The 17977-nt window shown below is 38.8% G+C and overlaps 1 protein-coding gene across 1 annotated transcript; it reads right to left on the bottom strand.

The window, feature by feature from the left end:
- Window positions 1-809: 809 nt before the first annotated feature.
- Window positions 810-17932, bottom strand: LOC145467330 (coiled-coil domain-containing protein 78-like). The gene is made up of 21 exons (XM_081450880.1): window positions 17469-17932; window positions 16750-16934; window positions 16047-16243; window positions 15368-15539; window positions 14197-14343; window positions 13103-13234; window positions 12154-12240; window positions 11144-11323; window positions 10162-10263; window positions 9852-9914; window positions 9382-9441; window positions 8672-8760; window positions 8071-8149; window positions 7532-7657; window positions 6387-6577; window positions 5490-5592; window positions 5333-5404; window positions 4118-4167; window positions 3572-3656; window positions 2862-2962; window positions 810-2429 (listed from the first exon to the last, which is right to left on the bottom strand). The coding sequence occupies exons 1-21, from the start codon at window positions 17914-17916 to the stop codon at window positions 2357-2359; spliced, it is 2742 nt and encodes a 913-aa protein (XP_081307006.1). The 5' UTR covers window positions 17917-17932; the 3' UTR covers window positions 810-2356.
- Between the last annotated feature and the right edge of the window lie 45 nt (window positions 17933-17977).

Genomic DNA, 17977 nt, shown 5'->3' with positions numbered 1-17977 from the left:
AACTCTTTTTTCTTGTTTGTTAATTTATAACCCCCCTCCACCCTCTGTCGCTGTAATGGATTTCATCAGAAGCATATCGTATGCTTCTGATTTCAGTTAATACTGCACGTTATTATGTGGCTGTCTCTCACAAAGTCTGGGAACTACTGAATTCACGAATTTGATTGGCTGAAATCGATTTTGACCGAGGTCTAGATTTTCCCATCTAGACCGGCATCAAGACTGGTAACATTTTGCAAACAAAAATACAAGAACATTTACAATTTTTCTAAAAATATTACTGGAAGTGCCAAAAGGCCTGATGAGGAAAAAAAAATAAGGAGAAAAAAAGATAAAGAAGTAAACTTTGGCAGATTTAAGTTCAGCTCATCGTTAAACGAATTTTTCTTGTTTGCCATATAATAAACATCTTATTAACCGCGCTTAGTCTGTCCGTGTGGGACAGACTTGACCTCGGTCAAGATTCTCCCACACAGACCTCCTGCTCGGTTAATAAGCGCTAAATATAAAAGGTGTTTATTGGCGAAGAGCAAACTAAGCTGTCTACAGCGACTCTACGTTATTGTAAAGCGCGATGACATGTACAGTAAGAGAAAAGAATCTGAAAATAGACAAAAAAATTGAATAATACGTGTGAATTTTACGAGACAATCCTTGAAACTGTACGAAATCAATCCTGAGTTCTTGTATGTTCTTGATTTTCTTCGCCTTTTTTAATAGCTCGTTTTGGCTTTTCTTCGCTGGCGCTCAGGGACATAGCGTACATTTTTCATGGAGTACGCACCAAAAAGAGGGTGAATCGAGCACTGAAGAAGCGAGCCGCAAGAAGCTTGGGGTCTTGTCCCCCACGAAATTTCATTTTTAGGGGCTTGGAAATAGACGAAATGAGTAACACTGCCGATTTTGAAACCTTTATTGTTAAGGTTGAGTTTGAAAGTTTAAAATATTTTCATGATTTGCATTTTGTATGGCAAAGCCTACAATTCATGAACTTTTTGCCACAATAAATTAATACCCAGCGGTAGATATGAACTGTCGGAATAATAAAATATCAAACTATACAACAGTGAGATATGAATGGCCACGAAAAATAATACACCTGTACATCGTATATAAAAAATAAATATAGCATTCTCTACCTTAACCCTTTGAATACCCAACTTTCGCCAAAAAATACCGTTTTTAACCGTTTAGTCAGGTTTTTTAGCTGCCATGACGCTAAATAAGCCTAAGGTTTGCTAAAAAAAAGCTTTTTTTACTAAAAGGAGAGATTTTCGAGGATTAGGTACAAAAATTGAGCAAAACTTCAATTCCGGGCATGCCATTAGCCGTTATCAATTTTGTTTGTTGCCCCTTTCCTTTCTGTTTTTCTCGGCCCTTTTACACTGGCTACTTTTGCATTGTATGTTCTTTCTGGCTGCCGTGAAAAGTTGGAGGTTAATTACGGGCGAAGCCTAGAAATGGACCTTGATCAATCATAGGCGTAGTGGACCATTTTACCACCGTTTTTGCACCAAAACTGATAACGTTGTTTTTCGATTTGCGACGTCGGAATGTCGTCGATATCTAAACCTGACCATTGTGCGGAAAGGCCTAGCCTAGTACTACTATCTGCTTATCAAGAATATCTGATGACATTAACATTGATGACGTCACAAGTGGTACAAAGAACACGACCATCAATATGCGTAGTTGGTATTCAAAGGGTTAAAGGAGGTCAGTCACGGTTTGCGCATATTGAGAAGTTTAGCCTCAATCTTTCAAATTCGTTTGTAATCCGTGTTAATCTTCTCCATCCTTAGCCATCCTTGTTCCTTTATGGTTTATCATTCTCTTTGGTGTTTTTCTATGTTATTAAACTGTTATTTTCAGGTTTCCTATCATTTAAAGGTAATTTTGTATGTGGCCAAAATAACTCAAAATACCGTGACTGAGCTCCTTTAAAAACGTAAGAGCGTACGCGACAACACCGAAACGTAGTATGGGTAGTGTTAGTTTACCGCTGGTTGACCGAAGTGCACGGTGTTTCCGGGCGAAGGAAGGAGAACCCATAAATACACGTATTCATATTTTTTTCTTATGACGCTGAAGCACCGTCACCCAACCTCGTTTCCAGGCTCTCTTTCCTTTGCCTTCCCAACGACAAGGGAGGCAAAGGAGAGAGAGCCTGGGATCAAGGTTGTCAGCCAACCAGCTGTAAACTAAACGGTACCCATAACAACTTTCGGCATTGTCGCGCGCATTTTTATATTTTTGTAGGACAAGCCTTTTGAAAGAGCTCTACAATAACGCAATGAATGTTTTGACCATAAAAATGCATGTTTTTAAACACCTCAGATGTTTTTTTTAAATAGAACTAACGCCTTTTACGTGCACCATTAGTAGTATTCCCTAACAATGCTTGCAGCCGAACTATTTCTTCTTGGTATCTGCAACACACAAAAAAAAGAGAACAAGTGTAAAAATTCGGCAAAGGACAATGTTCCGGTCCCAACAAAAACATGGACAATCCGCCTTCGTACTTCACAGTCTTTAAAACCTAAAATGTGGAAAATTCACGTTTTCGAGGTTAGGGCCTTGAAAGTACTTTCTGGTTGTTTATACCCAGAAGTTTCGGTTAAATGGTTCACGTTTTGGAAATGCAACAATCTCCGAATTTTCTGTAAACTTTACCACGAAATATCCTTTCATTTGGTCTCGTTTCGAAAATTTTTGGTCGAATGGAATTCCCTATATCTTCCCCTGTTTTCAGAAACTTTTTCTGGTCGGAAGAATCTAATTGATTTCTATTAGAGCAATGGTTTTTCTGATATGATATCTGTATCACTGTACCAACTTGTAGATAAAAGAGACTTCGTTACCTTTTAAGATTCGTATCTATATAGTGCTGAAGGCGCGCCAGTTGTTCCTCGGCCATTATACAGCGGGTCATCAGTGAAGCCCGCTCACTCTCCAGATCTTGCTGAGGTAAGAAACAAAGGAAATAAAGAGATGCTTCTAACAACTAAAGCAAAACCAATGTTTTCACATCTGGCCAAGCACAACAAACCCAGTAAAGCTACAGAACTCGAAAGGAGGACGTGCAAACCGCGCAAAGCGCGGGAAATGCGCGTAAGTCAAATGAAGAAAGGTCTCCGATTCGCTTAAAAACAGTGTATTTGAGCTGATTGGCTAGAACGGTGGACGCATTTTTACTTCCTAAACAATTAGAGCCACGCAAATGTAATCCAATTCTGCTCCATTAGATTAAAAACCAAGACATGTTGCACGTAATGTAGCAAGAAAGTCGAAATAATCCGAAATTCGTTTTGAAAGTCCTCTTGTCGTAGCAAAAAAGAGATACAAAAGTATATTTGATAGTTTTCTTATATTGAACGGCATTTGTATTGACACACCACACAATCTGTTAAACGCTACAAACATTTATGGAAAGGCAAGTGCAAATTGAAAGAATCTTCAAAGGTGATGTGTAGTGTAAATCCTTAATTGCTCGAGTTTTCATGCGATTACCTCTACATTAACGGAAGCTGAAAAATTATTTCAATCTTTGATTGACAGAATTATCTGGCACCTGGGTATTAAGCGTGAATTCTCGAAGTTGCTTCCTAAGATAGCCCCATCCCATCTCCACTGTGGCTTGACCGGCTGGCAATGACCTGACAACAAAATGAAAGTTGTAAACAACAAACGAAATATCGGGTTTGAAACTGGATAAAGCAGGTAAAAGGAGCTCTGTCAGTAGGAGCAGTTTCCACAATTGTGTCCACACCAAGGTAACTAGCCAATCACAACAAACGTAGACACCACAGTAAACCAATGAGAAAACGAGGCAAATACACGTGCCCGGCGCAAAGCGCGGGAAAATCACCTGACAAAGTCGTGATTGATTTTAGTCTTGTATCTGATTGGTTAAACAAGTGGCGCGAGTTTTTTAAACCAATCACGAAGCGCACTAACGCAAAGCAAGCCTAGATCGCTGTCGACTCTCCGTTGAAAACCGCTCAGTAACAGAGATAAACCACCACACTGATGTTTCCACTAACAAAGATAACAACAACATGTGTTAACACCAAAAAACAACTTCTTCAGCATGCAAAAATTGTTCTTGGTAACTTACAGATCTTTTTGCTGCTCATCTGACGTGAAACGTGAAGTGCTTGCAGCCAGCTGGAACAAAGGTAACGTGATAACCACAAGCTTAGTAAATTAAAATTTTCAAGCACGTCGTTTACAATCTACCTCAATCACTCTAATACTTTTAGTCTAACAGGCCTTGTACCGTTTCGACTTGTTGTTCAAACTCTAGTGTTTTTCGACTTTTCTACCTTCCTAAATGAACTACCGGAAACCATTGTTGCTTTCCGAAAGTTCATTTAGGAACTCTTTAAACAAATGTAATTCTTGGCATGACAGACTCTTAGCAACAGAATCGCCTCCTGATATACAAAATGACTACTAATTTGCATGATTCGCTCTTCTTTACGAAAGCCTATGCTACTTTGGTCACTGAGCACCGTCACATTTCATTTTGGCTATTTACCGTTACATTTCTTTTCTCTTTTTAATTAATGTAATTTCTATAAATACTGTTAAACGGTTATAATTTTTGTAAATAGTGCAAAGCAATAAAAATTTGAAATCTAAAATCTGAGATGCAACACGCCTCGCTAAACTACGGTCCAACCTCCAATAACTTATGCTTCTCCTCAACAGCCAGGATTTTTCTTGCGACCGTACAACAATTTATACTTTTTTACTCTTATCAAAACCACCCTACAACAACAACCCTCTCCAACGGCCATTTAAAAGCGCTCAGACACGGTATTTTGAATTATTTTGTATACATACAAAATTGCATTTATATCGAAGGAAACCTGAAAATAGTAGTTCGCTAAGATAGAAAAGCACTTAAGAGATACTAATACACCATAAAAGAGCAAGGATGGTTAAGGATGGAGAAAATTGACACGGATTGTAAACGACGAATCTGAAAACTTTAGGCTAAACTTTTCAAGATGCGCAAATCGCTAGTGGCCGTTGTAGAGGGGCTAAACAATTGACTGCGAACAGTTTCTCTAACTTCTTTCCCGTGGATTTTCGAGAAAAAGAGAGACTGTTCGCAGTGTAGCTTAACAGTAGATGTTATTGATAACTTTCGAGTGATACAGAATTGATATGATTAGATTCACATCACATTCTGTCGGGAGTAGATTTAATCCACTCTACCAACAGTGGGTAAACTTTTTTAATAATACAACGAAACCTAACAGACTTTGTCAGTATGACTATGTATAGTAACCATACGAGAAAAGAAACACCGAAATATTTGTACCTTTTGTTTGAGATCTTCGTTGCTTTGTTTCAATTCTCTGAGATCAGCAGTCAGTTTTGCAATTTCTCGACTCTGTTGAGTAAATTGTACAACTATAAACTTCTGAAAACAACAAACTTTTCATTTGTTTCATAGGGACACCAATAGCAAAACCAACCTGAGCCATTTGTAATTCACTCTCTGACGGGAGGTACAAATCAGGTTGGTCAACCTGTGGTACATCCCGTGCCCCTTTGCTTTCCATGTCGAACTTTAACATCCTGAGAAGGAAAAAATTGAACAATTATATAAAACACTAAATAATGATCAATTGGATATCGGTCAAGAAAGTTTTCTGGAAAATCTGAATGCAATTTAAACATTTTTTCGGGCAATTTTAGCTACAATAATTTGAAGAAGTTTATGCGTAGGAAAAGAAACGACTAGGATTTAGTATAAATCTATCAGCGTTCTATCACGAACGCTGTTCTCTTACTGGCTATGTTACTGAGGTACTCACTACCTATTCTGTTGTAGATAGTGAGTAACCTAGCAGTGTGCAGTTATTAACAAAATTGCGGCCGTTTCTTTGCGTTTTCGAAGTGTTTGCGAAAAGGATTTAGACAAATTGCTTTTAAATTGAGATTTATGCGAAGACAATAAGATTGCACGCTCGAGATTTCTATGCGTGATAGTTGACTCGGGCTACGGCCTCATCAACGTTCACGCGATAGAAATCTCCAGCTCATAATCTAATTGTTAATTAAAAAGGTTTTCAATTAAGTGCTGTAAAACCAAAGCCCAAAGTAATAACTCTAGCCAATCACGAAGGATATAGACGATCCAGTGAACCAATCACAACTCGAAGGGATAGCATGTAGGTGACGCAAAACGCGGGAAGACGCGTGCGAATGAGTCACGATTGGTTTTAGTTTTACTTCTGATTGGATGAAAAAGCGGTGCGAGTTTTTTAAGCCAATCGTGTAGCGTAGTTGATGCAAAATCAATTACTTTTCGACACTCACATGAAACCCGCTCTAGCAGGATTGCTATTCGTGTGTTGAATTGTATGTACCTGTAAGCCGAGGATAGACTCTCGTGTTTCTGTACCATGTCTCTTATGGTTACTTTTAATTCTCGCAGTCTGTTTTCCAAGGCTTCTTCTTTTTTCTCGTGCGAGTCTCGAATCTGTCTTACCATCACATCGATGTACGATTGCAATGATTCCACTGAAAGCTGCTTCTCATTAGCCTTTCCACAGAACACCTGTGAAAGAAAAATCGACATTCAGTCGAGAACTAGACAGTGGTATGTTCGGCGAATCTTCGTGAACGCGAAGAAGCGAACTTTACGGGCAAAAGTTGGGTGAGAGTTTTGAAAAATCGATATTCAGTCGGGAAGAAGCAAGAAGTATGTTCGGTGAATCTTCGTAAAAGCGAAGAAGCCTTTAAGGGCAAAAGCTGGTGAAAGTTTTCGTCAAATTTTGTTGACTATCATGTCATCAACGAGAAAAACGAGCTGACAGTTATCATCATCTACCTGTCAAATGTACCAAAACTTTTGTCGGCTGCTGTGAAAATTTGATGAGGACAGAAACTAGAGTGCAAGAAAGTTTCAAGTTAAACGAGAGCAAATGCTTGAAGTTTCGATTATTAGCAAGCATAGGAAGGCTTATGTTTAAGTAAGTACTTTTGAATTATTAAAGATTGATTGATTGATTGATTGATTGTTTGATGGATGGATGCATGCATGCATGCATGGATGGATTGATTGATTGATTGAATAATTCGAAACTTTCTCGGATGTTTGAATCGGGCTAAGCGAAAAAGTTTATGACGGAGCGGTTTACAACTGAGTGTCAAAGGTAATCAGGCAGTTACTTTGGTTTTGGTTTTGGTTTAACTACGGTTTGAGATTGGCTGAGTAGTCTAATTGGTAAGTAATTGGTTTGGTTTTGGTTTTACAACACTCAATTAAAAACCGCTGTATAAACCGACTGCACAGCCAATCAGAAGGCTCGTTATAAGAACTTTTTATAATGGGAAAGGACTTATGGGAAATAAAAAGCAGCAAGTTTATGATACAAACCCAACAAAGTGCAATGACACGTCATAAGCCGTACCGTGCAAAACGCTTGCACAGCCAATCAGAGGGCTCGTTATATGACTAATTTTTCATAACGGGAAACGCTTATGGGAAATGAAAAGCAGCAAGTCTCACCGCTATATCGTGAATGTACTGCTGAAGTCTGTTCGTGTATTCCGCACTAAGCTCCTTAAGACGCAAGTCCAAGTTGTTGTTTTCTTCATACAGACGGTGCTTCTCGCCGTTGGCAGAGATCAATTCCTTTATCAAGAGACAGAAATGTAGGTTAGCTAACATTTTCTGGTTTCTGGAGCCTGGAATTATCCGCTCCCAATCAGGTTGATTCTCCCAAATCTTATTATGGCCTGCGTATTTTCGGTAGCGGATTCTGGTCCCAGTTGCCACAGACCGATTCATTATGTCCTTTTTGGTGTTTTTGCTATCTTAGGTTTCCTTCATAACGAAGTAGTATCCTTAAACTGTTCAATCCCAGGAGCGATGTATATGTAAATTCTCCTTACTATACCAATACATTTTCAAGCAGATTGAGGAAAAGAATACAGAAAGTCATCAACTTTGAGATGTCGTTAAATTCCCACAACTAATTTTAAATGAAATTTATAGGAATCAATGAGGAGAATTTGCATTCAGATCTTCGCAGTGAGATGACTAACCGCAGATTGATGAGCAAGCTTCCGTTGAATCTCCCGTAGAGATTCCTTTGATTCCTTCAGTTCTCTTGTCAGTTTGGATCTACAAAGGCAAATGTAATGACACAATGCTTTCTCTTTCTTTCCGAAGAAAATAAAACAAACAAAACAGCAACATGGAAATGTTTTGTAATTCTCTTGTCTGTTTATCTGCGTATTTGCTCCTATTCTTTTCAGAGAGAGTAAGAAAGAGAGCACCCCTCTTCAAGTGCCTTAAAATAGAGCAATTGACGACGTAACGTAAACATAACGTAACGTAACATAACACAACGTAACGTAACATAACACAACGTAACATAACATAACATAACACAACGTAACATAACATAACATAACATAACATAACATAACATAACATAACATAACATAGCACAACGTAACATAATGTAACGTAACGTAACATAACACAACAACAGGTAAAAATCACCAGTAAAGCAACTATGTTCGCTAAATTCCACAAAGAGTGACAACTATTGCGCCAACGTACATGACCGCCTTTGAATTTTCGTTACTAGCATAAGTAGAAAAGAACAAACCAGAAAATATTTTACAAGTAACTACTTACATTCTTTCTTCTAACTTGACCAGTTCTCGTTTATGTTGAACTCGAAGTACCTCCGCTTTTCCCTCTCGGTGCTGGTTGTTTTGAAATAACTAAGTGGAAAAAAATTGAAGAAGTATTTTTAAAATAAGTGTATTGGGAGAATCGATGCACTGAGAAACTGCGGATGCGACACCTCTTTACAATGTAACCTTGCAGACATGACAGGCGTATTTTGTTTTCAGCTCGTTTAGACAGTGGTTGTACAAAGTCACCTACGTCAAGGTTTGAGCATCTTGAAAAGTTTAGCTCTCATTTTTCAAGTTCTTGTTCCTTTATGGTTAATAATCATCTCTTCGGTGTTTTTCTATCTTAGTAAACTATTATTTTCGGGTTTCCTTTAAGTTAAAGGTAATTTTGTACGTGGCCAAAATAACTCAAAATACCGCGACTGAGCTCCTTCAACCTTCAGGGCCCACTTCAGGTTCAAAGAGTGGATAAAGCTATCCACCGTGTAAATCACTTCATCCAATGGATAAGTGTTATTGTGTTACCTTACGTTATGTTACGTTACGTAAGTGTTGTGTTAACAAAACAAGCTACGCTATCCATTGGATAGAGATTTATCCGGTAGGTAACGTTATCTATCCTATGAACAACTGAGGACAGAACAAAACCAAAGTACCAAACTGATCATCACGTTTCTTGAGATCAGATTTTCCTGTTCATAATACCTGTTTTTCCAGTTCCAGCTTCTCTGATTGTAACGAGAGCACACTTTTTGACAAGTCGTCCTGTGTTGAATAGATATCATATTAATTAATACTTTCCTATTTGCTTACATTTTGGTAGGTTTTACAAACAAAACAATTGGCTTGTTAAGGTCACTTCCTTGCAATGCAAATGCTCTGCAAATGTCAACGATGACACGGAACAAGAATAGAAGAATAGTTAAGCTCTAGTCAACAAGGACGAGAAAGGGGAAGCAAACGAGCAAAAGTACGGCTTTCTTCTTTCAAACGAATATTGTCCCAGGGTCCCCGTTCTTAGCTGTCTTTGGCCAGAAGAAGAGGAGGTTCTGGGTCCGAGTTCGCCAGTGGTCTCAGTTAGACCTCTAAATACATACCTTTACATGAGCTTAAGGTGGGGTGGGGGGGAGGGGGGCGGGGGGCAAATAGATAGAATATAGAACAACATTAATTACCTTTTCACGTAAAGAACTCCTGGAAAATTTGCTTGCTATCCTCCTAAGCTGGTCATAATACTCCTGAGAAAAGAGGAAAACCATTGAATCTTTCACAAGAGAAGTTTTAGCAGCATCTCTGCAGTTTAAACATGAATGTTTATGGTAAATTATCTATCAATACCTCTACAATTTGTAATCTTTCAGTCTTACAACTAAACCATTGATAAACAGTGAAGGCCTTTGTTATGTGATGTTACCTACTTATGGATGAACAAATTTCAAATACTCTTGAAAAGAGTGAATATTGCAGCTTTGTATTAATAATTACCTGCATTGTCTCAAGTTCAGCTGCTTCTTTGTCATTTTGTAGTTTTTCTTTAGTGTTAAGTAAGGTCACAAGTTCCAAACCTAACTCTTCATTTTTAGCCACCTGTATATTAAAACAGAAAAAAAACAGATTACAATATCGATTGTGTGCAAAAATGACAGTAATATGAATATTCATATTCTGGAAAACTTGATGTTTGTCAACATTCAAGCATATTCATATAAACATAACATGGTGTTAAAGGAGTCTCATTTAAAGGAGCTCAGTCACAGTGTTTTGAGTTATTTTTGCCACTTACAAAACTGCCTTTAAATTAAAGGAAGCCTGAAAATAATAATTTACTAAGATAGACAAATACCAAAGAGATAATAATTAACCATAATGGAACAAGGATGGTTAAGGATGGAGAAGATTGACACGGATTACCAATGACAAACTTGAAAAATTTAAGCTAAACTGTTGAAGATGCGCAAACCATGATGTAGCTCCTTTAACATTAGAAGTGCTGAGAAGTCACACTAAAATCATTGCTTAGAACAACCCAAGCCAGTGGATGGATAGCAGACTAGCAGACTAGCAGACTAGCAGACTTGAATCTAAAAAGCCATCAAGTCTTAAAATGAGCGGGGTGGGAGGAGTCAGCTGAAGTGAACTGTGAGTAAAGAGGGCAGGAACCCTACAGGAGGCAGGAGAAGTGGGATTCCCTTAGTGATTTTGCACCATTAGGTATTATTTTTTCATTGAAAAGCTATGAGGGATGGGAACAGTGAGAAAAAGCAACAAGAAACAGGAAGTTCCACCTCTGCTCCCCCCCCCCCCCCCCCCGCCACCAGTTGTAGTATCAGTATCCAGCTTCTCCCAGCATTTTACTCACAGGTCCACTGACACACTACAGTCCTACACACTTAACATAAACTTAACACTTTTCAAAATATTCAAACTAAATAATATTACATAGAAATAATTTAATACTTGTATGTACCTCCTTCTGATAGTCTGCTGTCAGCTGAACATGGCTAGTTTTTAAGGCAATGTATTCATCTGCTAGCTCTTTATGCTCTGTTTCCATGATAACAAGTTCTTCTCTTGCTGCTGCTAGGTCAGTCTGAGCCTTATCCAGAAACATCTGCAATTCCATTACATTATTCTCCAGCGCAAGCACCTGGAATGAAAATTATGCAACCATTTACTCTAGGATGAACTTATTTCAAAATTGAAAATTTTAAACAGAGATCCCAAATTTTATGTTGCAAAATATTGAAAATTATAACAGTACCACTAGAGTTTCATCTGCTGACTTGATGGTGAGGACCACTTTTGTGGCTTCATTAACTCAATAGTGACATTCAGTACCAAGGTTTTCAATGGAAACCTCAAACGGCAAACTGCTAGAAGTCACGTGACTAAGTGTTGCAGACAGGTTTGGAGTTCTCGACGCTGGTTTTCAATGCCAAGAAGTAGGTTTTCACATAATGTAAGTGACTTACCTGTGAATTAACATTTTTTTATCCTTAATTTCTGTTTATACCATGTGCTCAGTAATAAACTTAGTAAACCAGTCTTTTTAGTACATGCTCCTGGTCTTTGAACGGTAAGCCAGTGAGTATAAATAGGACTTTTTGTTGCCATCTGAAAATCAAACACTGCTGTTGTCTGGAAATTCAATATGGCAGCCTCTTCAAGTGAAATTATCCTTTCATGTTTTCATAGCTAAACTGATAGAGGTCACAAAAGTCTAATACCAAATGCCTAACCTGAAACTGCTGTTTGCAGTTTGCCATTAACATGAAACCCTTGGTGCTAAATGTCTCTAATGTTTGCCTCCATGCATGAAAGCCATCACAAAATATTATCACTACCAACTTTCTTTATACATCCAGGTTTTTAGAGCATAATGAAAACCAAATTTAGGTTACTCTATCTGTAGAGTGCTGAATGTAAAAACAACAATGAATTATTTCATCCATGGAAAGTTGAAGTCGTGTACTCTACCTTATTGTTGAGGTCAAAATTAAAAGCTTCTGCATCTTCCTGTATTCTATTGTTCTCCAACTGAACATCCACTAAAGTCTTGGATATCTGTAATATTAATAATCAAATCACAACAAGGATTTAAATACATAACAATAATTTCATTAGAATTTAATTAAGCCATTCCTACATACTCTGTCTATTTTAAACTTTAAAAAGCTCCAGAAGATATTAATACCCCCTGTAAAGGCCATTAGAAAATTCCAAAGGGTCGGGGTGGGGGTGGGAGGGGGGGGGGGGCAGCATAACAAGCTAAAATTTTTGCAACCTTGTTTCTTTTGTCTCTTTTCCTCCTGCACCTTGGAGCAAGAGGGGACAGGAAGATGAAAGACTCTGTGAGCAACGTTGACAGTTTTAAAGGACAGTCTGAAGATTAACACCATTTCCACAAAGTGAGAGAGGAGGGGATGCTTTTTCAAACCAGAAAACCTTCTCATGGGGGCAGGGGAGGATCAATATTTTCTGGAAAAAAAACATTGTTTTGTTAAAGACCAGCAGAATAGTCCACGTCTGCAATTATTCCTGATGCTACGATGCCTTCCTGCTACCAGTGCTGATGGAGGAGAGTTGCAACAGAAAGTGTTTTACTTGACATTAAAAAGGAGGGAGAGTTACACAGTCACATGGACGCATGTCTCCTGAACTACAGCCAAGTCTCTCAATTTATAATTAATATTATTATCCTGAAGAATATATGTCATGTACTTTGAAAGCAATGAGTCTTCTTTTTCTCAAATATTTGATATGTATCAACATTTTCGAAGACTAACAGGGTTTATTCAGCTACTCCACTGGAAAAGATGATGTTTACTTAGAATGGCCCCATTACAATTTGGTGGCACAAATTGACCTCTCTGCACCAGGGTGAAGAGCAGTCAAGAACACAGTGTTAGCTAGGATTGTGTCTTACCTGTAATTTTTCTTCTTCACTGGAGATTAGCTTTGAAGAGAGCTGTGTCTTGGAGTTCATCAGTTCACTGTATCGTGTCTGCATCTCTTCCAACCTTGTGTATAGCTGCTCATTTTTATCCTGAAGCTGAAGCTATAATAACACAATCAAACAAATCAGAAAGAAAAGTGCAGTAGATTTCATCATATAGAGTCCCATAAAGAAACTCTGAAAACAGTAAAGTGAAAAGCATATACTATTTTGCTATTTTAGCAATAGAGCACTTTTTCCATGTTTACATAACCTTATCTAAACATCAGGGGGGGGGGGGGTGGAGAATTTGAGACAGTTATGAAAACTGGAGATGCAGTCTCGGGTTTGCATAACTTTCAAGGACTCTCCCACCCCTAAGTGTTGATATGAGGCCAGGTACATGTAAACATGAAAAAAGTACTCTGACTATTGCTTTTACATGAAGTATTTCTCCAAAATACGTGCAAATCTAAATGTCGCAGCTTAACACACCTATCAACCAGTGAGAGGTGTGTAGTGTCTAACATATTATATAACACCATATAGTCTGTAGACATTTCTCTCTTTTTGTTCATGTACAATCAATTCTTTCTCTGCCCTTCAAAGTCATGTCTCAGGAGCAACCCAGAAAATTCCATTACTGACGATGTAGCTCTACATAGATGCATGTAGTGATCTGCATTGGTTGTTCCCACATAAAAACTTTAAAGGGGATAGGTCATCTGATTTTAGGCAATTTCATCTCTTACCAGTTTGTCATAGAATTATCTGGAATAGCCTAATAACATCTTAAACCACAGAGAAGGCAAAAGGGGGTGTGGAAGGTCAAAACTGGAGAAGATTGAAGCTGTTACATATAAGTATAAACTTGAAAAACAGCAGCATGACGTTTTTCATAGTTAATGATCATTTGCATAAAAGGGTTATAATTCATAATGCTTGGAAATCATCATTCTTCGATATGGGGTCAAAATTTTGCCAATAGAAGACTGCTGCTCCGCCTGTTTGAAGCTTATAACTCAAGATTAGTTGAAAAAACTGAGCAGAATCACCTAAAACAGTAAAGTAATAAAAATTGTTACATTTTCCTGAGTAAGTTGTGTCATTTGATCCTTCAGTTCCTGTGCTCTGGCTTGACTGTCTCCTGTTCCTTGACTTCTTGTACCTCCTGATATCCTGATGTCATCTTGAAGTTTCATAATTGTTGATCTAAACTGACACAGAAGTTCCTGTGTGCAAGAACATACAGAATGATGCAAATCTCTTGCTTAATCTATATAAATCTAACAATTATTTTGATAAATAATTAAAATTATTAAGTGCTCAAAGCTCAAATCAAACAGCTGAGCTTATTGAGAGGCACAAAATGATTTGCAGTGAAGCCTCTACTAACAGAGTTGTACCTCCCAGAGTAGACACTTCATTTGAGCAGACACCAGTACACTGTCCCAACCACCCATTTAACATTTTTAGCCTTTTATAAGCTAATACATTTTTTCTGTTCCCAGGGAGGTCCACTTATCACTGCAAAATTACTGGTTTGGTCGACTAGATGGTCAATGCAGTAGCAGAAGGGAAATTTCTGTTTGCATGTTTGTTTTTTTAGAAGTGTGTTAAGGAGACTGAGGGAGACTGTAAGTAGTTGTCATGGTCAAGTGAAAATATAACTGTACATTAATTTCCCATGCTAGTATATTTCTTAACATGACAGCAGTTGAGTGCCGATAGGCAACCAAGGACCTTTTGATTTTGTGCCTGGCTGGCCTACCCTTGGTCCCAAGTGATATACAAGAGAGCAAGGATGGCGCAGTGGTGAAAGCGCTCGACTCCCAGCAATGGGGCCTGGGTTTGATGCTGGCCCTGTGCCATACGCAGGTTGAGTTTGTCGTTGGTTCTTGCCTTGCTTTGAGAATTTTTCTCCAGCTTCTCCGGGTTCTCTGGTTTTCCTCCCTCTACAAAACCCAGTATCTCCAAATTCCAATTCGACCAGGATAGAGAACCTGCATTGCGCAGATAGTCAGTCAAGGAATAAGTCAAACTAGTGAATGATTACCCCTGCTTTTGCCCATTTAACTCACTCCTGACCCAACTATCTGCTCCTGGGTCTCCAAGAATGGCGGTCTACTTACAAAAGGTTTAAATGTATCTACCAATTACTAGTACTTTGTGGAGTGACAGAGGTTACAGCTCAAAGAATTGTTAATTAAAATGTTTTCTATCATAACCCAGTTGTAGTGTGTTGGAAGAGCATACCTTAGCCATAAAGTCGTTGACTACAGGGTAGTTCTGGATTTGAGCCAGCTGTCCTGCTGTTTTGAGTACAGTTGCAAGGCTTGAACTATCAGAAGGATGGAGGGTTACCAACGCTTTAGTTCTACAGTTTCCCCCAAGTGCGTCCTTCAACAACAAGGTTACCTTGGATTCTCTGGAAGAGTCACAGCAGTGTGTAATCACAACAGGTCACATTATTTAACGTGAGGAGAATAAGCATTATTAACTGAACTGAGTGGAGTAAAATTCAGGGAGTCATATTTGGGCAAGTAATTTTGTTTTCAAATTACATCATTGTTCTTTGTTCAAATTGTATGGCATGAGTTCAAACTAACAATCAGACCAATAACAAAGTCTAAGAGATCCGCATTTAATCAATTAGTATCTGTGATGAATGATCTATTCTGACTGTTAGTCTAACCGACTGGGAAATTGTGTCCAATTGATTGAATATTACAGGTAACCAATATTATTACTCACTCCCAGAAATGCAGGAAGTACCGTACGTGTTGCATCTCAGAGCAGCTAGATTCTTAAATTTTTAGGAGGGCATACCCCACACTGCCCCATAACTTGCATCACCAACTGTTACAACCCTCTACTTCTCAACTTCCTAGATCCACCCAAAAGACTGCACCAATATAGCACTGTGTCTACTCACCCATAATTGATGACCCTGGTGGATTTTGGAGAGGCAGCTAGTTTTGCCACAAGGTTTCCAAATGCAGTAATAGATCGGTTCAGAGTAGGACCTTCTCTCATGCGGAGCTGTGTTGGATCTTCAGCTAGTTTCTCTGCTCCAGGTAACTCTACCACCAAGAATCGAGAAGTGAAAGGATCTTGGCTGTCCTTAGGAACCTTATGGGAAACAAAAGAGCAAATGGCAAGGTAAGGTAAAGTCTGCATGTACCTATAGAAGCCAAGTGGCCCATCAGGCCAGAGCTTATCCCGGTTTCTGTAGCATGAAGTGACCAGGAGTATTTCTACTCCCCCTGGATGGGATGCTAGTCCATTGCAGGGTTACCCCCAGCATTAAATTCACCGGTACACATTTATACACCTGGGTGGAGAGAGGCACTGTGAGAGTAAAGTGTCTTGCCCAAGAACACAACACAATGTCCCTAGCACAGTTGTGACATTATTTTTGAGAAATATTTTATAAAAGCAATAGAGTACTTTTTCTGTGTTTACATAGCCTCATTTAAACACTTGGGGATTGGGAGAATTCTCGAAAGTTATGCAAGCCTTCCACTGCATCTTGGGTTTGCATGACTGTTTCTAATTCAATGAACCCCCCTCGTGTTAAGATGAGGCTATATAAACATGGAAAAAGTGCTCTATTGCTTAAGTGGTCACTCACTCACCATTGACAAATCCAGGGTGAAGAACACAGTAGCCCTAGTTTCAAAATCTGTTTGTCCTTTGGTTCTATTTGACCATCCTTGACGAAACACACTGGTACATTCTGCTGCATCAGCAACCCTCTTGTAAGTGGCATTCTGTATATGAACTCCACTGCGACCATCTTCCACCACATCAACATGTTTGTCTAGTGTGATATAATAAATACAGTTAAACACTGAGTCATTGCTGTAGTTATTTGGCTGTGGTATAAGAGACTAAAATCCTCCCCTAACCTTCCTATCACCAATATGTCAGCCAATCTAACTTGGAAGCAAAAATGCTTTTAAATCATGCCTGTTAGAGAATTACCACCACCCTTCCTGGGGAGAGCCTTTGACTATGCTGGCAGAAGTATATTGCATTGCATCTCATAGGGAGATTGACAGATAAATCACATGAAGGAGAAACTTCAAGATCGATTTTTCAGTTGTCTAATGCGACAGGTTTCAACCTCCTGATTGGTAACCATGGGTTTATCACTCAAGGATATTACTTTTTTTCACCACATTTCCTGATTGAGAGACAGGAAACATGAAAAAGGAAGAGCAAGCTCAATTTACAAGTTTATCTTGTCAATATACTTACAGCGATCTACCCGAGGTTAACCCCCTAAGGAAATTCCCTAGTCCTTTAACTTTAACATTTAATACTGTCTAACTGAAGTTAATCCCAAGCCCACCTTCATGTGGCAGTAAAAGAAGATCTCTTACTTTCTCGTTGAAAACCTCATAAAACTGCACTAACACAACGCCATCATTGATGTCATTTCTCTGCACCCTCAAGTCTTTTCGCGCTGATCTCTCATTTTTCATCCGCGTAAAAACAGAGTTTATTATCAGAGGAATAAGCCCAGCCTTTGAATTTTTCTCCCCCGCAAGAGAATACGACTTGCCAGATCCCGTTTCACCGAAAGCTAAGACACAAACATTGTAACCAGCTATGAAAAGTTCTACAAGTGGAGAGAACGCGTCCCTGAAAATGTCATAGGTCAGTGATTCTGATTTGTAAACAGCACCAAAGATATGACCAGTTCCATTGCTTGCTTGTACGCGGGTACCCGAAAGATTCAGAGAAAAGTGTTCTCCTCGTTTCGGTGGTCGAATACGAGCTAATACCTCCACATTCATCTTGAACTACGTGAAAACCGCCATCTTGTAACTTTGCAACCAGGCCTTTTGAGTGTCGCCT

The sequence above is a fragment of the Orbicella franksi genome, chromosome 14 (assembly GCF_964199315.1).
Source record: "Orbicella franksi chromosome 14, jaOrbFran1.1, whole genome shotgun sequence".
Taxonomy (NCBI): domain Eukaryota; kingdom Metazoa; phylum Cnidaria; class Anthozoa; order Scleractinia; family Merulinidae; genus Orbicella; species Orbicella franksi.
The sequence above is the reverse complement of the archived record's forward strand: the minus strand, read 5'-3'. Positions and strand labels throughout refer to the sequence as shown.

Excerpts from the sequence above, each read along its gene's own strand:
- LOC145467330 (XM_081450880.1), bottom strand. The coding sequence starts at position 17,916 with ATGAATGTGGAGGTATTAGCTCGTATTCGACCACCGAAACGAGGAGAA. Across the intron at positions 10,264-11,143 it reads CAGCAGACTATCAGAAGGAG|GTGGCTAAAAATGAAGAGTT; the intron begins GTACATACAAGT and ends TTTAATATACAG. Across the intron at positions 2,430-2,861 it reads ATAGATACGAATCTTAAAAG|ATACCAAGAAGAAATAGTTC; the intron begins GTAACGAAGTCT and ends TGTGTGTTGCAG.